Here is a 20,424-nt window from a genome sequence, read left to right as displayed (position 1 = left end):
TTAACTAACTGGAATTTGAATAAAAATTTGGGAAAAATCCCAAATATCATCACTGAAATAAATCCAATACTGATTCTTTAAAGTCTTGAGCTCTTTCTCTGTGATTTTAAATTACACAAACATGCTTTTCATTTACCTGAGATCTTTGTCTTAAACTTTTATCTTTTTCAGAAGGCCTCCTGTATTTTCATTAATGAAATGTTTTTCTTAACTATTATTGAGAAAATAAAGTCAAATATACATTTAAAAAACCTAACTCCCCCAAAAAGTTACCTGCCACTTGTTTGCTAAACTCTAATAGCTATGTTAAAAAAATACCTTCTTTGTTCTCTTTAATCTTATGTAGCAAAGACCCTCTCCAATAGAACCAAGGTTATCGTCTAGAAGAAAAGAAAAATGCCTGTCATTTCCCTTTTAGGGAAGAGGACTACACGGACGGACGCTTTGCAGGCTCCCCACTGTAGTCCTTCAGTGAAACTTAGCTTGTGTGATTGTCAGATGGCAAAGAGACTTTTCGTTTGTTTGTTTTTGCTGTTTCCACATTGACAGAATTTTTACCTCCCCAAATACGGGGCATATGTACAAGAGATTTTTTTCCCTTAAACTACTGTTGTTGTTATTTCAAAAACATTGGGAGTTTTTGTGCTTTCTGATGAAATAACAAATGATCTTTGTTTTGTCCCTTTTTTTCCTCAGCTGACCTGAATAATGTCAGGTTCTCAGCTTACAGGACTGCCATGAAACTCCGAAGACTGCAGAAGGCCCTTTGCTGTGAGTATTAATCAGTGACTGAAACACGTGATAGTTCCTCTTTGCTCTAAAAAAAAAAAAAAAAAAAAGTGGGTCCAGGGGTATTTCCACTTGGAGGGAGTGAAATAGCTCTCTCAAGTCCAGCTATAACACTGAATTCCCTTTTTAAAAATGTCTTTGGCCCAGTGTGCCCTAAATTATTTTGTTACACTGTTTAGAATCTCTCCTGTTCACCATTCCTCAGATACTGATGTTGAATTGATAAGATACTGAGAATTTTTATTTTCCAACTAAGGGCACTGGCATCCAGTTACCTTTATGAAACTTGAAATCTCTCCCCTTCTTCTGCCTTTATTTTCTTCTTTTTCTAAAATGTATTTAGTGGTAGAAGACTATATCTGCCTTAGCCAAAGCCCATTGCACAGGTTTGAGTAGGTTATTAGCTTGAATGTTAATATTCAGATGAATGCCATGATGGAGGACAGATGATAGGTGAGTTTCTCTGCCTTTGCTCAATATCATACATCAGTGGGGAAATCCAGAAGTGTCCTGTAGTTCTGTGTCTTCATCTGATGGTTTATGTGTAACGATCCATTATCATCAAAGTTCATTTGAGCATGTTGTTTGAGGGCCTGGGTGCATCGATGGTAGAGCCATGAAACAGGCACTTGTAATCTAATGAGGGAGATCCAGGGTGTCCATAAAGTCTGGAGACACAGGTGAATGCATATAAGATCATTGAGAATGTGCACAGCCTGTTAAGAAAGAGAAATCAAGTGACACCATGTCCATTTCCACACTTTATGGGCCCCTTCAGGAAAAGGGAAGAGATGGTTTCAAAGGCCTGTATTTAATCATGTGACAGTGGAAGAATGGGGTACTATGAGAAGAATAGTTAGTTGTAGGGTGAGGTTCAGAGAGGCTGTGCTGGAAGACATGGTGCCTAAGCTCTGTGATTCCAGAAGGGTTAGTAGACCTCAGTCTAGGAAGAGTGTTCTAGTCAGAAGGAGTAGTGTGTGCTGATGCATTCAGGAACTGAAAATGCCTGAGCATGGCTGAAGCAGAGTCGTGAGAAAGGGCCACAGTGAAACATTTGGCTGGAGAGAGAAGTGGGAGATGGATTGTAAAAAGGCTTTTTAAATTTACGTCAAGAATTTAGCAGTCAGTGGGGAGCCACGCAAGGGGATGATGCAGTGGGATTTTCCTTTAGAAAGGTCATCATGAGGATGCCTGGGTGACTTAGTTGGTTAAGTGTCCAACTCTTGGTTTTGGCTCAGGTTATGATCTCAGGGTTGTGGGATCAAGCCCCACATCAGGCTCCATGCTCAGCAGGGAATCTGCTTGAGATTCTCTCTCTCCTCTGTCACTGTTCCACTCATATTTGCTTGCTCGCTCTCTCTCTCAAGTAAAATTTTTTAAAAAATAAAAGGTCATCGTGGCCGTGGAATTAAGTATGGATTGGGGGTGAGAGGGCTGAGCAGTTTTGGTACTCTAAACCTGCGACACTGTGGCCCAAATGGGCCCCGGAGGAATAGAGAGAAGTGGAGACAACCAAGACACACATAAGAGGTGACATCTACAGGCCTCAGTGATGGACTTGACTGGGTGGTTGAGGGGGGCTCAAGGAAACTATGAGGTGCTTGCTTGGATGAGTGGCAGACTTGCCAGGGGGAGGTGGATATAACACTGCCAGGCTCAGAAGAAGTAGACAAATGATATTTAGAGCTCATCAGCATGTAGAGGCTCAGGGAGAGTGTGCAGAGGAACAAAATAGTATTTAGGCTAGAGGACGAACAATGATGTACAGAAGGAATTGCGAAGGAGTGACCAGAGGGGGAGAAGGAAGATACTGGGAACCAGAGTGCCACGTACTGCATGGGAGGAAGGCAGCCGGCCTTGGGGGCGAGGGGGGGAAGGCATGTGTTGCTGAGAGGTCAGCATGGAGGTGGTGCAGGTGCCCATCCGATTTGGCAGTAGGGAGATCCTTGCATGAGCAAAAGTAAATTGAGGCTTCCATTTCCTTATAGCTTGTAGTCTGAAGCTATCATTTTTCAGCTATATAGCTGCCAAGTTTAAGTGGTTTTTAAAGGGCTCCCCAGGCCTGGGATTTCCTCAGGGACTTGTTAATGTACCGGATCTGGAAAGAGGCCCATTGCGGAGGAACCGAGTCAGAGGGCTGGACAGAGAAGGCCTTCTGCTGCTTTTTCTTCTCTTGGCCCTGCCCCATCCCAGAGAGAATGCTTTCTAACTGATAAAGGGATGAATATGAACCTGTTAACCTAAAGCATTATTAGTATATAGTATATTCCTGTGGGATCCTAAAAGTTCAACAGAGATAATCAGCTGTTTCAGGTTATACTTTGAAAAAGCCCAGAAAGAGACAAGATGGAAAACCTTATATGGACTTTCCTTTTCTATAATGTTGCTTTGAACCTTAGATTTAGGCATTATCCACTTCTCGTAAAAAATAATTAGATTCACAAATGTGTCTCATTCTGTCATTTCAGTTTACATGAAAATTTCCAGTAAATATTGAGGAAATGGGGGAATTTGTAATTATAAAAAAGTTTGGGCCCTTTGAGGTTATAACCGTACAGAGTTAAGCTCTGAGGGTAGGATGTGGAATTTCCACTTTTAAACAGATTTGAAATTCTCAGCATTTGCTTTGTGAACATGACTTTTCTCCTATTTGAAAAAGATTTAGGTACAGCCAAGTTAGGGCGTATTTCTCTAAATTATGTACTGGATTCTCAAGAAAGGAGAGTTCCATGTGTAGTATGACTACACAATGAAGAGTTCGCCAGTCCTCTTGTTATTGAAAACATGTGTGGTCACATTACTTAACTAACTGTTCGGTAGATGATTTAAGAATTTCCTCTTAATTTGATGTTTGCTTAGGTTTATCTTCCGGCCTTTCTGTCATTTCTGTGCCTGCAGAGCCATGATAAAGAGCTATTGTCTGTGGTACAGGCAAATAAAACTTGTCCTGGCTAGCTCTTCCAACCGAAGGTCGCTTCTACCAACTTTTGCTTTAATGAAAATTAACGATGTTATCTCAATGATTTCCTGATGCCAGTGAAGAGTTTGAATTACTGGTGTTTTAGAAAATATGCAGTGCTACTGCCATTAAGCACTTGGTCTTCTTTTTACACTTCACTATCAAAGCTTCAATATTGCAGAAACCCAAATAACACAATTTTATCCACTATAGAGAATTTGCTATTTAAGTTATGAGCTTTGCCACTGGCCTATAATGTCCCCAGTTTGTAATCGGTTTAATGTTGCATGACTCCATACTGCCTTTCAACGCACTGTGAATGAAAATTAAACTCATCAGAAAAGCAGAGACAAAGAGAAAATCTTGCTAAGAGGGATTTGTAAGCTGGTTCATATGGCTGATACCCCACTCTTGAAAGTTAGGAAGAAGATCATCTAAGCTTTTTCTTTGTCAATCTCTAGTTCTCTTGACATCCTCTAGGTGTGTGGCTTCTACAATTAAAAATATAGCCAACTTCCAAGAGCAGAAAAAAAAATGCACTTCACAAAGCATGTGTATTTAGCTTATTAGCATGTGGTGGGTTGGAGATAGGCCACACCATAGGGCTAAATGCACTGCAGTTGATAAACATGGCAAATATACTTCAAACGAGCAATAGAGAACAATTTGCCTCTGTGCAGCAACTGAATCACCTAGCAAAGGGATTTTGTATGGCCTAAAGTTGTCTGAATCAAGTCACAGCTGCTGGACTCAGCCTCGTCACGATAAAGCAGGAGGAAAGACTTCCTCCCTTCTTGGTGAAACCACCTCATCTTATAAGAGGGCACTGAAGGTGGCATTCAGTGGGGTTCACCTGCTAACAAAGGCTCACAGGATCCACAGCAGCATAGTGGACACACCTTCTGTCCTGGTGCAGGGAAAGGCGCCAGGGAGGTGGCAGCTTGAAAGCCAGGATGTGCATCCACAGCCACAGGCTACATCACGGCAAGGCAGCCCAAGAGGCCAGGTCATGATCATGGCTGTCCCCCTCCCCCCAAAAAATCTGCTTTTCTCACATACCACACATTCTTTTTCACATAGGTGAGAAGCCATATCTTTGTTATCTCAGGATGTGAGACATTCTTGAGGGTCAGAGCCAAGCTTATTGTCTCAGCCTTCACAGATGGCAGTGCCCCAAGAGAGGGCTCCTAGAATAGAACCTCTCTTGCTCCAGGAACAGTAACAGTGCCGGAGTCCTATTTAAGATACGTCCAGTACCCATGAGGTGCGCTCTAAGGAAAGAATGGTTGGCCCTGAGTGGTGGTGTCGAAGCTCATAAGAAGCACCTTATAGCTTCCATTTCCAGTTACTGTTCTAGGGGGCTGGCCATCCTTCACCTTCCTTCTGGTGTTGGGTGTCCTCCAAGTGCTCTCTCTTTCTTTGCACTAGGAGGTCTTTCTCATCCCAAATATATCTTTTCCCATCCAGAGCCAATTCTATCTGGCTGGTTGGGTATTCCTTGCCCAGCTCCTCACTCTGCTTTTGATCTCTTTTATTTCACCCAGTCCCATGTTCTTTGGTCCACCAGAAACATTGCGGCCTTTGTGTAGTAACATCTGTACTATAGGGAGGAAATAAATGTGAGATGCAAAACTGTCAAGTCACCCAGGCTAGCATCATCTGAATTCTAGTCACTCCTAAAGAGTTGTTGGTGTGCACATGCACAGAAATTTCTAGAATTGTCTGCATCAGATTTGTGGCTTTTCAATCACAGGGATGTGGGCCCACCAGTCCAGGCTCAGATTCCTCAGTGATCAGTGTTCCAATTGTCCCTCCACCCATTTGTGGCTTTCCTCACATACTATCAGGTCAAATAGCTATTTTTTTAATATGTAAAATTGTGACACATGAGATATATAGCATATAGACCTTCTACCATATACCCAATGCCATTCTTTTTTTTTTTTTTTTTTTTTTTTTTTTTTTTTTTTTTTTTCCCAATGCCATTCTTAAAGCTTCAGCAGCACAATGGCTACACAGTGTTCTTTCAGATTATTATAAATCAGTATTCTCCAGATTTGACTGGGTAAATATTCCCATAAGAGGCTTTTCAGCACGGGTCCTTAATAACAGATGGGTCCTGCGAAACAAGGATCAAAGGACTACTTTTAGCTACTTTACAAGTGCTCTGCAGACTCATGGTCACAATCAGAACTCACTTATCTTCATCCAGTGTGCTCTATAGATTTGCCCTCTTCACTTCTTGACTCTTTAAAGAGACAGTTGACTCATAGCTAAAGGAGCATATTTTAAGCCTCTTTCTGGGCACCAACATTATGTTAGATTTTCCTGTTTTTAACACCCACAGCACGGCTTTGTTCCCTTCAGCAACAATCTGACCTTTCTTCCTCATCATTAATTTTAGTCCAAACCTTCCACCCACACACTAAGTATGTCTCTTGGGTTCAGCAACTGGGCTAGTGCATATTTAGCTGGTGGCAAGATGAGGCGTGGCAGGGCTTCCCCTTCAATTTCTTCCCAATGGTAACAGGTCAGATTGGGTTAGTACAGAAAAATGGGGTTATCCTGTTTCTAGGCAACAAAACACTTGTGACAGCCAGCCCCAACTCAATGAGGGGTGGGGAAGGAGTAATCCATTCCATCAGTCCCTGTGGAATTCTTAACACTCGACATTCCCACTAATAGCCCCAATATCCTGTTTCAGAATATTACCAGCCTTTGAAATTCTTAATTGTAGCCCCAGTCCAGGGCCTGCTAGATATGGCATCGAAAAAGAAAATGTGGTGAAGTAGGGAACACCTGTAAGTTCCCCCACTTGAATTATCTTTTTAATTGTAAGTGGTCTCACAGGTGTAGCCCATTTATCAAAGTGAGAGTTGCCCAGGTTCCTTTGGTTAGAACTCCACCTGCAGGCCAGAGAGAGTGAAACTCCTCTAAAGGAGCTTCTGAACTCCTCTGAACTTTGCTAATAATGCATCCCAGGAATTGAATTTTTAGCTGACCTGCTATTGGCTTGCAGTTCCCTTTCTGATCCATTCTGTTAGCGTCTCAGGTTCAGATTCTGCCCTTTCTAGATTCCAATAGAAAGTTCTATCATCGATAACCAATGTCAAAGCCTGTGCTACTTGAAATCAAGGGTAGCTTGGAAACCAGCGTCAACGGTTCATTTTCATCCCTTCTAACAGAATCGTCTCTTTTTCTTTTTCAGTAACACTGTAGCCACATGTGTAGCTAAGGATAAGTTGGGGGTCTTCTAAACACTCTCACTCCTGACACTAATTGCACTGGGAGTAGCAGTCAGGGCTCAGTTGCTAAAGAAGACTCATGGAACCCAAATGACAGCGTTTAGACATTTACAGTTCATTATAGGAAAAGGCTACAATATGCTGTCAGCATTAAAGGCAGGATCAAAACCACAGGATGCCTCACAGCATAGGGTCCAGAGAGGCTGGGTGTAGGCCCCAAGTGCCTGTTCTCTGGCAAGGCGGTACCAGGGTGCACTTTCTCTCTTGGAACAAGAACCACCGATGTCAGCACAAACCCCTTTGGAAGCCAGGAAGTGCATAGCGGAGGGCATGTTGTTCATGTAGCCAGTCCCATACTCAGCGACCTTCACGGGTCTCCCCCAAACCAGGTAAAAATGGTCAGTGGTGCTTCTACCAATAAACAGTAATGATAAGCTGTAACCCATGGCTACACATCAACCCAGTAAGGCACTTCTTTTCATTGATTTGATCAAGGCTCTGCATTGTGTAGCCATTGTAGCAAACAACATCTTATGCCAACTCCAGAGCCTCTGAAATTAACCCTCACAGCACAGATAACCACATCAGAGTGCACTGACTTTCTTGCTGGGCAGAGATGTGCTTGGAAAGTGTAAGCTGGCTGGAGGATGACATGATGTCAGCAACAGCCTCCTCTTCCTGCAAGTGCCTGCTGCCCGGGCAAGAGCCAGCAGATGCATAGTGCTTAGGCCGCCAGTACCCACCTCTGTATCTGTCTGCACAAAGTAGGTCACGGGATTGTTTATTTGTTAACACAGAGTCTCTGGGTTGATCCATGGAATGAGCTTGGGGTTATATAGGCACCGTAGGACTTACGCTGACTGACTTTCTGGTGCTTCTCTTTTGTCCCACTATTCTTACTGGTAGGAAATGTGAGATGGTTTTCTTTTTCTGTAAAGTCTACAAGGACACTTTCTGCAACCTCCGTTTCTGCTCTTCGGTATGGACCTCCACGTGTCCTGCTAGAATTCTCACAGCAGTGCTCCTTCTCTCTGGTCTCTGCTTTCTCTACTGCAGAACCATTCTAAACATGCTTTCCAGGAGCCTTCAGAGCCCAAGAGTCAGTAAAAGACAAAAAAAAAAAAATTGGGCTTCAGCTCCTCACTTGTGACATATGTAGAAGAGTAGAGGTAGCATTTGAATCTAGAATGTTGAAAGGGTGATTAGTCACAACCAGAGCCTCATAAGCCGTGAATGTGCTTAGTCTCCCCTGCCTTCATTTTCTGCTTTTCCTGCACAGCAGAGAGGGTCCTGGAGAGGGAGTCCTTTTGTCCTGTCCCCACCCTCAACCCCACAGCCCTTACGCAGAGGGACGCCACCAAGTGGTCCCTATTCTTTGATGAGGTCAAACCTATAGTATCCTCTACTGTACAAACAATTTTGGAAAGAAAGGTGTATTAGCATATTTTTGGGTTTTTGTATGGCTTTAAAATATATTCCCTAGTAAGAAGATACATATATTCACATCCACCCCCCAATGGAAATTCCTAGTTTGAGGTAAAAAAAAGCAGTTTCACGCAATTGTGTGTTGGTTGCTTTTTGAGGCTTCTAGAAACAGCTAATCATTATGTTTAATGTTTCATCCAAAAAAAAAATCTCACTGTATCCTTAAGATGGCCGTTTTGAACACATAAGTGTCTGTCTGTGTGGCAATTAAATTGTCCCTATCGATTTTCCCACCTCTTTTCAAGTGCGTAGTATGGCTCTGGAGACCTGAATTGAAGTCTTTGAAAAAATTGTTCCATGAGAGGGGAATTCTGTTTGATATGTTTGTTTGGGGAAATGCATTCTCCTGTCCCCTGCGAGGGACCGTTCTCATGGTTAACCGCATCTGGTTCTAGCAGAGCTCCCTCCTTGCGCAGTATTTCTCTCTTAACTATGTCATCCCTGCTCGTTATTCCAGAGCAATCGCCTTGCTCCTCTCTGGAGCTATTTATACTCCATATATTCTATTCTGTGTGTTAGCCATTCACCTGTATAGAGGTAGGAGTGGACTCCGTAAAGAGAAATCCAGGCCATTTTGCTACTGCTTCGTTTGCTTCCAGCACACGAGTAAATGAGACTCTTAGTACAAAACTGAGCCTTAAAATTCTCACTTGTTAGCTCTTGTATCCTTGGATGTAAGGCAAAATATTTTTAATGATTGAGGCAGAGTAACAAGAAAATAATAGAAAAACTCCCAACTACCCATAGCTTCCTTCAGTTTACAAAGAATCATGCTGCGAATATTGGTATTTGGAAGAAAGCTGTTCCTCTCTCGTGCTAATGGAAATGATGAGCTGCTTTTCTGAACGTTTTCACTACCTGCACCTGAGCATTGGCCCTGTGAGGCAGCGCAGCACGCAGAAGAGGAGGAGATGAATGTTGGAGCCCTTGGTGTCCTTCCCTGCAGCTCCTGCTCCCCGGGCCTTCCTCCTGCTCCAGGCCTCCTGCCTGCTTATGTTATTATTATCTTTTAATTCTTCATTCTTTTGCCTACCTGCCTCCCTCTTAAATCAAGTTATGTTCTTTTCTGCCACTTTAAATAAAATCTCGCGGCTTCCATGTAAAGAGGTCATTTCTCTATCTTGAGAGGATTTTAACCCAAAAGGAGTAGGGCCTTTGCTTTGATAGGGTGAGTGCTAGTCCAGGGCATTTAGGGAAACTGCACGGAAGCCACAGAGCTTTATTACTGCCTGGGATGAAAGACAAAAACCCCTCCTGCTTCCACCACCAGGTCTCCTCCTGGCTTCCAGAGAAACTTCAAAGGTGACTGTTTTTCTTTTTTATTTTTTTATTTTTATTTTTTTTCTGTTTTTCTTTTTTAAAAGAGAAAAACGTGCACGACATAGGTATGAACCTACAGAGGTATTAACCACTGTTTTTCCCTTCACATTTAATTAGAACTGACTAGAGATAACTAGTAAACTACATAGAAGCTTTAAATTTGCATCTGTTTGCATTGGACACTCGGTTTAGGAACTGGAATGGCCCAGGTTTATCTGCGATTACATCAGAATTGTCCTGCCTCCTCCCGCTAGATGCAGGAGAGATTTACTTAATTACCATTGATTCTTTGTCTCAAAGGACGGAGAATTCAGAGCAGAGCTTAAGTGTATAAGGTGTTAGAAAAGCACTGTTGTTGCATTTCCAATTTGGCTAATAAATTGGCCTTAGAGAAGAGCATCTTCCCCTGACATTTGGGAGTAAAGCTTTCGAGTTGCTGCTGTTGGACAACATTGAGGTTTTGCTTTTGCTAAATTTTTTGTCTTGCAGCATATGAGCAAATAACACTTCAGGGCAGGGGAATCCACTGTCCCCCTCACCCCGCCAATCTTAGAAAATTCTTAGAGGATTTGAAAAGTACGTTGTAAAATACAGTTTGAAGGTAAAGAAATAAATGAGCCTCAGGTCTAACAACTGAGTAGATTATGCAGTTAACTTTAGTTTCTCTTCTTTTTTACGATTTTATTTATTTTTTCATGAGAAAGAGGGGGGCAGAGAGAGGCAGAGACACAGGCAGAGGGAGAAGCTGGCTCCAGGCAGGGAGCCTAACGTGGGACTCGATCCTGGGATTCCAGGATTGTGCCCTGGGCCAAAGGCAGGCGCCAAACCGCTGAGCCACCCAGGGATCCCCCTAGTTTCTCTTCTGAAAATTGTAATCAAGTTGATGATTTTTTTCACCTAATATTAAAGTAGCAGAGAGATTGTGAGGTGACTGGTATTTCAAGGTGAAAAACACTTGATTACAAATGCATAGCTGGAAAGAGAGTTTACACAAGCCTAACCATACAGATTAAGCCAGCTGACCTTCTCTGGTACTAATCCGAAAAACTCTTTCAAAATTTCTAGTAAAACAGAGTTTTTCTTACTCAGAATGTGAAAATGACTCTTTTCCCTTAGAACATTCTAGATCCCCTTAACTCTCAAATACCCCTGTACTTCAGGAATGGAAGCTTTCCCTGCCCACATTCTTCACCCAGTGCCAACAGGATTTCACAGTAACCTCAGATCCTCAATACTCCAGACCTCAAATTTAGAGCTGGAGGGTGAAGACAAACCACTGTAAAGGAGGGTAGGATTTAGCTCTATAGTCTTCTGCTCTACCAGCTGAGCTATCTAAGGGCATATGGATAAAGAAGATGTGGTATATATATATACATATATATACACACATACATACATACATACATACATATACATATATAATGGAATAGTACGTAGACATCAGAAAGAATGAATACCTACCATTTGCAACGATGTGGATGGAACTACGGGGTATTATGCTAAGTGAAATAAGTCAGAGAAAGACAAATACTCATATGTGGAATTTAAGAAACAAAACAGATGTACATCGGGGAAGGGAAGGAAAAATAAAATAAGATGAAAGCAGAGAAGGAGGCAAACCATGAGAGACTCTTAACTATAGGGAACAAACTGAGGGTTGTTGGAGGGGAGGTGTGTGGGGGCATGGGGTAACTGGGTGATGGGCATTAAGGAGGGCACTGGGTGTTATGTGCAACAGATAAATCACTAAATTCTACCCCTGAAACCAGTAATACCCTACATGTAAACTGAATTGAATTTAAATTTTAAAAAAAATTTTTTAAGAGGGTAAGTTTTGGGTTTGGTGTTCACTAAAGAGTACGAGACAACCCGACCAGGATTTTCAAAAGAAAGGGAAAAAGCATGAAAAGAGGATTTTCCCCCTGGAATCACCTGTGACTTTATGTGGCTTTTGCAGTGGATCTCTTGAGCCTATCGGCTGCATGCGATGCCTTGGACCAGCACAACCTCAAGCAAAATGACCAGCCCATGGATATCCTGCAGGTCATTAACTGTCTGACCACTATTTATGATCGCCTAGAGCAAGAGCACAACAATCTGGTCAACGTCCCTCTCTGCGTGGATATGTGTCTCAATTGGCTGCTGAATGTTTATGACACGTACGTATGGCAAGCTCTTTATGGACTCGGCCACAGGACACTTAGTTAACAGAATGGTGCCGGTGTAATTAGCATCACAACAGGGGCCCCAGTCTAGAAATATCATCCTCAGGATGAAAGGTTCATGAAGCCCTGTGACCTAATACTGGCCCTGTGATAAATCATTCTTGCGTTCACTGAAGCTGAAAAATATTTGGATGATCTAGGAGGTGAGAGCTAGAATGTAGATGGCTCTCTGAAAACAAACAAAACCCTGAGAGACTCATTTTTCATACTCATTTTTCAAATAGTAGAATGAGTCAGTGTGTAGCCTTTTCTTGCTTGTGTAATTTGAATTCCTCCATCCACTTCGGGGGTGGCTCCCACGCACTGGCAGAAATGGATGTGCTCTTGGAGATGCTGGCACACCTGTCACCAGATCTGAGTAGTATGCCCTGATCCTCAGGAGCTCTTTGCAGAAGATCGTGAATTAATAAGCCAAACAAAATGAGAACAAGACCTTAATGGGACAAACTTGGCTTCTCACACTGAGGAAGTTTTCTAACGTTTCCCAGAGTTTCTGGTCAGCACCTCCCTTCTTCACTCTCCTGGAGAGCGCTTTGTTTATTTCTTTTGAGTTGCACACAGGAGGTATCCCCAGTTCTTGTTTTTGTCTTGAGCTTTACGTGAAGACAACTGAGAGGAAGGTTAGCAGACAGAATTGGTTTTAATTTTGACTGAATTCTTCTTAGATCTCAAAATGATTACATGCCTCATTTCACATGCCAACAAGAACATATCCCTGTTTGGAAATCTGGAAAGGTCTTCTGAAAGGAGTTGCATTTCAACTATTTTGCCTTTTGCCTTTGTTGTAGATTCTTGCCACCTCCGTCATTAAGATGTATACTTTTTTTCTTGGTTATTCTGATAAGGTAGTGCCTTTTGAAATCCAAGACTGCCTGGCTATTTAATTCTGATAATTATTTACCAAGCCCTTGAGCATAATGGATTTTTATTACACTTGGCTTTTGCCCTGATAAGGGTTTGTACTCAGGTGTTCCTTCACATGTGTTTTGGCACTGTGCTCTTTGCAGATGACGTATGAATGGATTCTGAGTGTATAGAACTTCCCTTCTACCTGCCTCACCATTATTTGGGGACAGTTTTAACTCCTTGAAGACCTGAGCTATCTTAGGAAGTTTATTTGTTAAACTTGGATTTGCCTTTTTTAAAGAGCAAAGAATCTTCCAACGATCATAATTTTTGTTAATGCATTAGGACTCTCTTTATAAATTGTACCAGTTAAAAGTTGAGCATTTTGTTCACCCAAAATAACTGCAGTTAGGGCCTGTCCTTTGCAGTTTTGAAGTGCTAGATGGGAGAATTATTCTATGATCGCTCTCTCTCTCTCTCTCTCTCTCTTTTTAAGCACCATGCAAGGTTCACTTTTCTTTCTGCAACAAAGTAAAAGCTGCAAATTATTGAAAATTATTTTCTACAAAACAGAACATTTTTCATTCTCGTGTTTCATTTCTTCCCATGGATAAAATGAACCATTTATAAGTTTGTCATGTGGAATACTGTATTTCAGCTTTATATGAAAAGTGAAACTGTAAACATACTTAAAACATTAATATAGCAATAGGTTGTTTTTAAATTTCTCTCCAAGATCACATATTATGCTGAGTGAAATAAGTCAATCGGAGAGGGACAAACAGTGTATGTTCTCATTCATTTGGGGAATATGAATAATAGTGAAAGGGAATATAAAGGAAGGGAAAAGAAATGTTGGGAAATATCAGGAAGGGAGACAGAACATAAAGACTCCTAACTCGGGGAAACGAAATAGGGGTGGTGGAAGGGGAGGAGGGCGGGTGTTGGAGGGGAATGGGTGACGGGCACTGAGGTGGACACTTGACGGGATGAGCACTGGGTGTTTTTCTGTATGTTGGTAAATTGAACACCAATAAAAGTTAATTTAAAAAAAAATATTTGAATGTTCTTTCATAGAGGATATCACATTTTTTCTTACGGAGACAAATGTCCGTATTTTCTCTTATGTGTCATGTGGCCCGAAGTAAGTGATTTTCTTCTCAACCCAGGCATTCTGATGAAAACCTAAGAGTGTGAAAGAGGGCAGAGCAAGTCACTTGCTGGGTTTTTTTGGGGGGAGGGGCTTCAGTAAGCACAGTAGGCAATTTGTTTAGTAACCAAAGTAACTTGGAGGCACAGTAGTAATCCTTCCATTTACTAACTTAAACCCGGGTGGCTCTCCATTGAACAGAAGGATATTTTTTATTCGTTTTATGTAGAGCTGCCGTTACAACTCAGGTAAGGACTTTTAAGAATCAAAAACTTGATAAAGTTTCCTTAATCAAAGTGGTCACATTTCCATTGCATTCCAGGCCATCAGCCAAATTGATAAGGTAGATAAAGAAGATAGTACCTAATGGGCAGACAAGTTCTTAACAGATCTTTATATGACCAATAAAGGGCTTGTTTCATGAGACAGTGATCAGTAGAGTTCCTGTATCCCAGGGTTGGTTGGTTGGTTTGTTTCTTAAGAAGTGTTTACAATCTAGTAAAATGTTGGTAATTGTTTTCTGGTTTGATTATTCATAATAGGGGACGAACGGGGAGGATCCGGGTCCTGTCTTTTAAAACTGGCATCATTTCTCTGTGTAAAGCCCATTTGGAAGACAAGTACAGATGTAAGTCATGTGTATTAACTCTGTATTCTTTTATTAATGTTGGTTAATTACCCCTGTTGTAGATGAGGAGTGACTAGTGTTGTTATTTGATGGCAGGTTCCTCTTGTTAGATGGAGAACTGCTTTTAGAGTGCCCTAAAACTTGGTTTGTACCGTTCCCTGTCAAACATTAAATTGCAGGTATTTAAATAGAGAATGAGGATTAACTTCTCCAGTCCAAGTATTATTTTACATTACATTGACTGTGTCTGAATAAAACACATGTTCCAAGAGGATAAAGTCTGATTTCCTAACCCCTTTGTGTAAGTCAGAAAAATAAATGTGAAGGTTTAATCCATGCACTTGCTTAGTCTTTGGATTCTTATTTAAAGAGTACTATCTGGCATTCGTGTTCAAGAAACATTGTTTATTTTATAATCATCTTACTGCGAGTTGTACAGACATATCCAGTTCTGTGACGTGACTCACATTTTATTACTTGAGAGACAGATAGCTTGCCATTTCTTACAGGGTAAATATCACCTTATAGAATTTCCTTTTGGGTTAGCTCTTGGGTTCTTCAGCTTAAAATGTGTGAATCCAAATGAAAAGCAAATGCTAGAGGAGAAATGGTTGCAATGACGAAGCACACATTCGTTGCTATCGTGAGGGACTGTCCGTGTTTTTCCACTTTAGTTGCCCGGAAGAAGTCTTTATGGCAGGAATATTAAGCAAACCTCGCCTATCATGTCATTTCTCTTTTTCCCCGAAGGCCTAGCCACGCAGGGATGAGCTGTGCTGAGCTTAAGGAAGGGCAGGAGATAAAAGAGATTGAATTTCTCCAAAGCCACTCTGTGTCCTACTGCTCATTGCCCCCCAGGAGTAAGCCACAAAATACACAGGCCCTTTTAGCTCTCACTTTTATGTCGTTTCCACTTGAGCTTTTTTTTTTTATCCTCGGAGCCAAAGAAAAAGCACTGAACAGCTTTCGTTAACCATTTAAAAAGGTATTGGGGGCAAAGTAGAATCTTTCTATGGGTTTTCCTTCTTTAAATAGTGAAATTACTTACAGGTTAGTTTATCATCTGACCTTATCAATGGTATAAATCCCAGCATGTTGTACTACCAGAGGGAACTTTGAGCCTGTGTTTCAAATAACCAAGAGGGAACATGTTTTGAGGTTGGTGAAATAAAAATGAAAACTTCAAACTGAGATAGGTGAAGGTAATTCATAATCTTGAAAAAAATCTGTGCATGTGTATCGGAGAGATGACAAAAAGGCTGTGCATGCTGTCTCACTTTTGTAATTGACATCTTAGATACCTGGTTGTAGTATTCAATTACTTAGAGTTTAAAATGTGCCAATGAAAATTCCTTGAATTTACTTCTGTTGGCAACTATCCTTTGAATATAACATATGATTGAAACGATTTTATTTCTGAGAACAAGACATACATTGCAAGTGTTGGGTGTGTTCATTCATTCTGTGACACTTCTGGTCACACAGCTGACCAAATACAGTCCCTGCCCTCACGGGGGATATCATTCTGCAGCCACAAAGACAGATGTGTATTAAATCAGTGAGAGTATAAAGTGATGGGAGCTAATTTACAAATATACAGGATCCTGTGGGAACACATGCAAGAAACTCAATGATCTTATGATTTCATAAAGAAGTTGCAACTTGAGTACATTTTTGAATCTCTGATGTCCAAAGGGGCTGGTACTTTGGACCAGTTAGGTGGTTCTTACTGCTAAAATATTTATTTTATGACCATGGTTACATCCTATATATAAAATATTTCCCAAAGGATTGTGTTTTGGCTTAGGAAAATTCAGGTGTCAAGACTGTATGTAAACTTGCATTTCTTGCAGGGCTGTAGTTTATTTAAAAGCTGTCACACTTTATGTATACACACAGTGATGATTAACTTGATCCATAAAAATAGTAAATGTGCAGATTAGCATGAATTAGAAGGAACCCCTCTCTGTGGGAATATTGGCTACTCTCAATAAGTAGTGCTGGAATTGAGGTGGTTGGTAGGTTCTGCTAACATCGACTCGGTGCTGCTCTTTGTTGAAATTCTCTTCTTCCTTTTGTAGACCTCTTCAAGCAAGTGGCAAGTTCGACAGGATTTTGTGACCAGCGCAGGCTGGGCCTCCTCCTGCATGACTCTATCCAGATCCCAAGACAGTTGGGTGAAGTCGCATCGTTCGGGGGCAGTAACATTGAGCCGAGTGTCAGGAGCTGCTTCCAGTTTGTGAGTCATTCACCTTCTTAAGAAACATGTTTCCTTTTTTGTATTTCAGAAATTAATGAAAATAAAAACAGACAACTTGAGTTTCTCACATTAGCTCCAGTGATAGGTGGGTAGGTAGGGGATTGATACTTGAAACCTCTGGAGGCAGTGGCATCTGGACTCTGGGTTTTGGGAGAGAGGACAGTACAGAGAAGGAAAAGGAATCTCTATCTGCATCAGGGACCTAGTGGTGGCTATTACGAAGGTGCTGGGAGAGAAGGGAGTCTGCAATGGTTCAGCAAGGGAAAAAAAATCAATCTCCAGCCCAGAAATCCTTTGTAAATAAGAAACTAACTTTTATAGGTGAGTCTTTTAGTCTCTTAGCTTTTTTGTCTCCTTATTCTTTTTTTAAGATTTTATTTATTTATTTATTTATTTGAGAGAGCACAAGTAAGGTGAAGGGCAGAGGGAGAGGGAGAAGCAGACTCCCCGCTAAGCAGGGAGCCCGATGTGGGACTTGGTTCCAGGACCCTGGAATCATGACCTGAGCTGAAGGCAGATGCTTGACCTACTGAACCACCCAGACACCCCATCTTTATTCTTTTTTAACTCAATTCTATCATAATACCCTGCTTTTCAGTGGCTGTTGGTAAAGACTTGAGATGACTATCATTTTTTTAAGTCATCCTGCTGTAGATTTGACATTCCTCTATTATCCCAAGGCCTGAAAGGTGACTCCCCATAACAGGGTCAGAGGTTCATGCTCTGCTGGTATCCATCCCTAGGCCAATGCACAACTTGCCCATTCTCTTACCTGGCCCCGTGGCCTCTTCCTCACCACAGTTGGTGCCCCCCAGAAACACTCTCTTCCTCCCAAATGTCCAAGCACTCCATTGAGAGACATGGCGGCTCTGTCAGTTGTTGGCTGAGGTAAGTAATGCTGCCGTGACCATCTTTAGGCATTTAGCTATTTTTCTCCATTGAGGTTTCCACTTAAGATAAATTCTCAGGAATGGGATTACCAGACTAAAAGATAGAAAGGGTTTTGTGGCTTTTGATACTATTGCTGGATAGCTTGTTGTCAAAAGTTGTTCCTCTGTGTGATACCACCGGCCCTGAAGGAGTGAGCTCAGTGAACTACCACATTATTCACGGTGCTCTTAGGTTTGTTTGGTTGATTTTGTTAATGCTAAGAGCTGTTTTTGTTTTATAGGATTTCTCAATCCATTGTGATCCCATGAACAATAGAACTAGCTGTAGAGATAACCAGATAATTGGGTTAGACCTTTGGTCTCTGATCACTGACTAGGGTAAAACCACAGGCCTCCTCTTCAGAACATTGTGAATATTGAGATGTTTAAAGCCATTTGAGCATTCATTTAAAAGTTAACCAGGCACACTGACTAAATGCCCACGTAATAAGCCCCCTTATTTAGCGTTGGACAGCCTGTTTGGATTGTTGTGCCAAAGTTATGGCACAGTAGCTATAAATGTAAAGTGGATGTGGAGAAATAAATGCATTTTTTCCGCCTCATACTCAAACATCCCAAAATGTAAATAGACTATCAGTACCTCTAGATATTTTTTGTACTCTATTCCAGAATGTAGACACAAGTAACTTTCACAAAATGAGTATTAATGCCACAGATAATCCAGATTCAATTTTTAAAAATCCAGTTATAAAACAACTTGTAATGGCTTATTTTTCTTAAACATGGTTTTCTCTTTAATAAAATTTCTGTGACTTTTATTTTTTTTAAATATTTAATTTATTTATTCATGAGAGACACAGACTGAGAGAGAGAGAGACAGAGACACAGGCAGAGGGAGAAGCAGGCTCCATGCAGGGAGCCCAATGTGGGACTCGATCCTGGGACTCCAGGATCACACCCTGGACCGAAGGCAGGCACTAAACCACTGAGCCACCCAGGGATCCACCTCTGTGACTTTTAAAATTCTGGTTGTGAAACACACACACACGGTGATATAAATGTATATATACTCAGTTGTATGTGTACTGTGGCTTCAGTTGAGAGTAAGGGTCAGAATGTAAGTCTGCCTTCAAGCATCAAGGGCCACTGGAGCCTTCATCCCATCACCTCATTGTATTGCCTGTGGCTGCAGGCTCTGGCTTTTTTTTTAAGCTTTTTAAATTTATTTATTCATGAGAGAGAGAGAGAGACAGAGACAGAGACACAGGCAGAGGGAGAAGCAGGCTCCATGCAGGGAGCCCGATGGGGGACTCCCGGGTCTCCAGGATCACACCCCAGGCCGAAGGCAGGTGCCAAACTACTGGGCCACCGGGGCTGCCTCTTTTTTTTTTTTAAGATTGATTGACTGATTGATTGATTGATTGATTGATTTAAGGAGGGAGGGGAGGGCAGAGGGAAAGAATCTCCAGCAGACTCCCTGCTGAGCCCAGAGCCCAATATGGGGGGGGGGGGGCTCGATCTCACAACCCTAAGGTCATGACCTGAGAGGAAACCAAGAGTTGAACACTCAGTGGACTGAGCTACCTGGGTGCACCTTGCTCTTTTTTTTAATTGAAATATACTTGACATATTAAGCGGTGTAAATTTAAGGTGTACAGGGGATCCCCGGGTGGTACAGTGGTTTGGCGCCTGCCTTTGGCCCAGGGCGCGATCCTAGAGTCCTGGGATCGAATCCCATGTCGGGCTCCCGGTCATGGAGCCTGCTTCTCCCTCTGCCTGTGTCTCTGCCTCTCTCTCTCTGTCTGTGTGTGACTATCATAAATAAATAAATAAAAATTTTTTTTAAATTTAAGGTGTACAACACATTGACTGGATACATTAATATATTGTAATGTGATTGCCATTGCAGTGATAGTTGCACTTCTATCACGTCATGTAATTATCACTTCTGTGGTAGGAATAAGTAAGATCTAGTCTCTGACTCTGTAGAGTGGGAGTCAGGAGAAGGGGTCACTGCCTTCCCAAATGCTATGCCCTTATCAGGAGCCATGTCCCTGTCCTCCCATATACCTCATCCTTTTACTGGATGAATCCGTTCTTTAAACCATGTGTCTTGGTAATAGCAATGCTGTCTTCTCGATGTCAAACCTTCAGTCTGTCCTCACATACTTAGTGAATATGCCCTGGCTAGCCAGTCTTCAAGCTCTTGGAAATGTCCTTTGTGAGCCTGGGGGGGGGGGGGGGGGATCCGTCAATATACGAACAGTGGTAACAGGTGGATTTTATTTTCTTCTCTCTATGATATTTTCTGAATTTTCTTCTTTGGACATTCAGAATTAGAAAAAAATGAGTAAAGTGCTCACTTTTTCTTTTAAGAAACCTCTTTTGTCTGATCTCATTCCTTGCCACCCTTACTGTTCTCTACACCCTGACCTTGTCATTGCTCTTACTACCCTGATACTGGTTTTAAAGAAATGTATTCACTGGGTGACAACATGTGTAGAAATCCGTTTCTTTCCATGGCCCCCTGAATAAATCCTAGTTTGTCTAGTTCTCAGACCTTACCTAATCTGCTCCCCTAACCACGCAGAGTTTGCTTTCACTACCGTGAAACAGCTTCTCCCTAT

General features: G+C 41.8%; 1 protein-coding gene across 10 annotated transcripts in view; it reads left to right on the top strand.

The window, feature by feature from the left end:
• DMD (dystrophin) overlaps nucleotides 1–20,424 on the top strand; it is a 2,057,113-nt gene that overhangs the window by 1,949,072 nt on the left and 87,617 nt on the right. For all 10 annotated transcript variants that reach the window (XM_041741334.1, XM_041741335.1, XM_041741332.1 and 7 more), the window contains 4 exons: nucleotides 697–771; nucleotides 11,756–11,957; nucleotides 14,562–14,647; nucleotides 16,729–16,886. In XM_041741334.1, coding sequence (XP_041597268.1) covers nucleotides 697–771; nucleotides 11,756–11,957; nucleotides 14,562–14,647; nucleotides 16,729–16,886 — 521 coding nt within the window. The remainder of the gene's footprint in view (nucleotides 1–696; nucleotides 772–11,755; nucleotides 11,958–14,561; nucleotides 14,648–16,728; nucleotides 16,887–20,424) is intronic.

Source organism: Vulpes lagopus, chromosome X (genome assembly GCF_018345385.1).
Source record: "Vulpes lagopus strain Blue_001 chromosome X, ASM1834538v1, whole genome shotgun sequence".
NCBI classification, from domain to species: Eukaryota; Metazoa; Chordata; class Mammalia; order Carnivora; family Canidae; genus Vulpes; species Vulpes lagopus.
The sequence above is the reverse complement of the archived record's forward strand: the minus strand, read 5'-3'. Positions and strand labels throughout refer to the sequence as shown.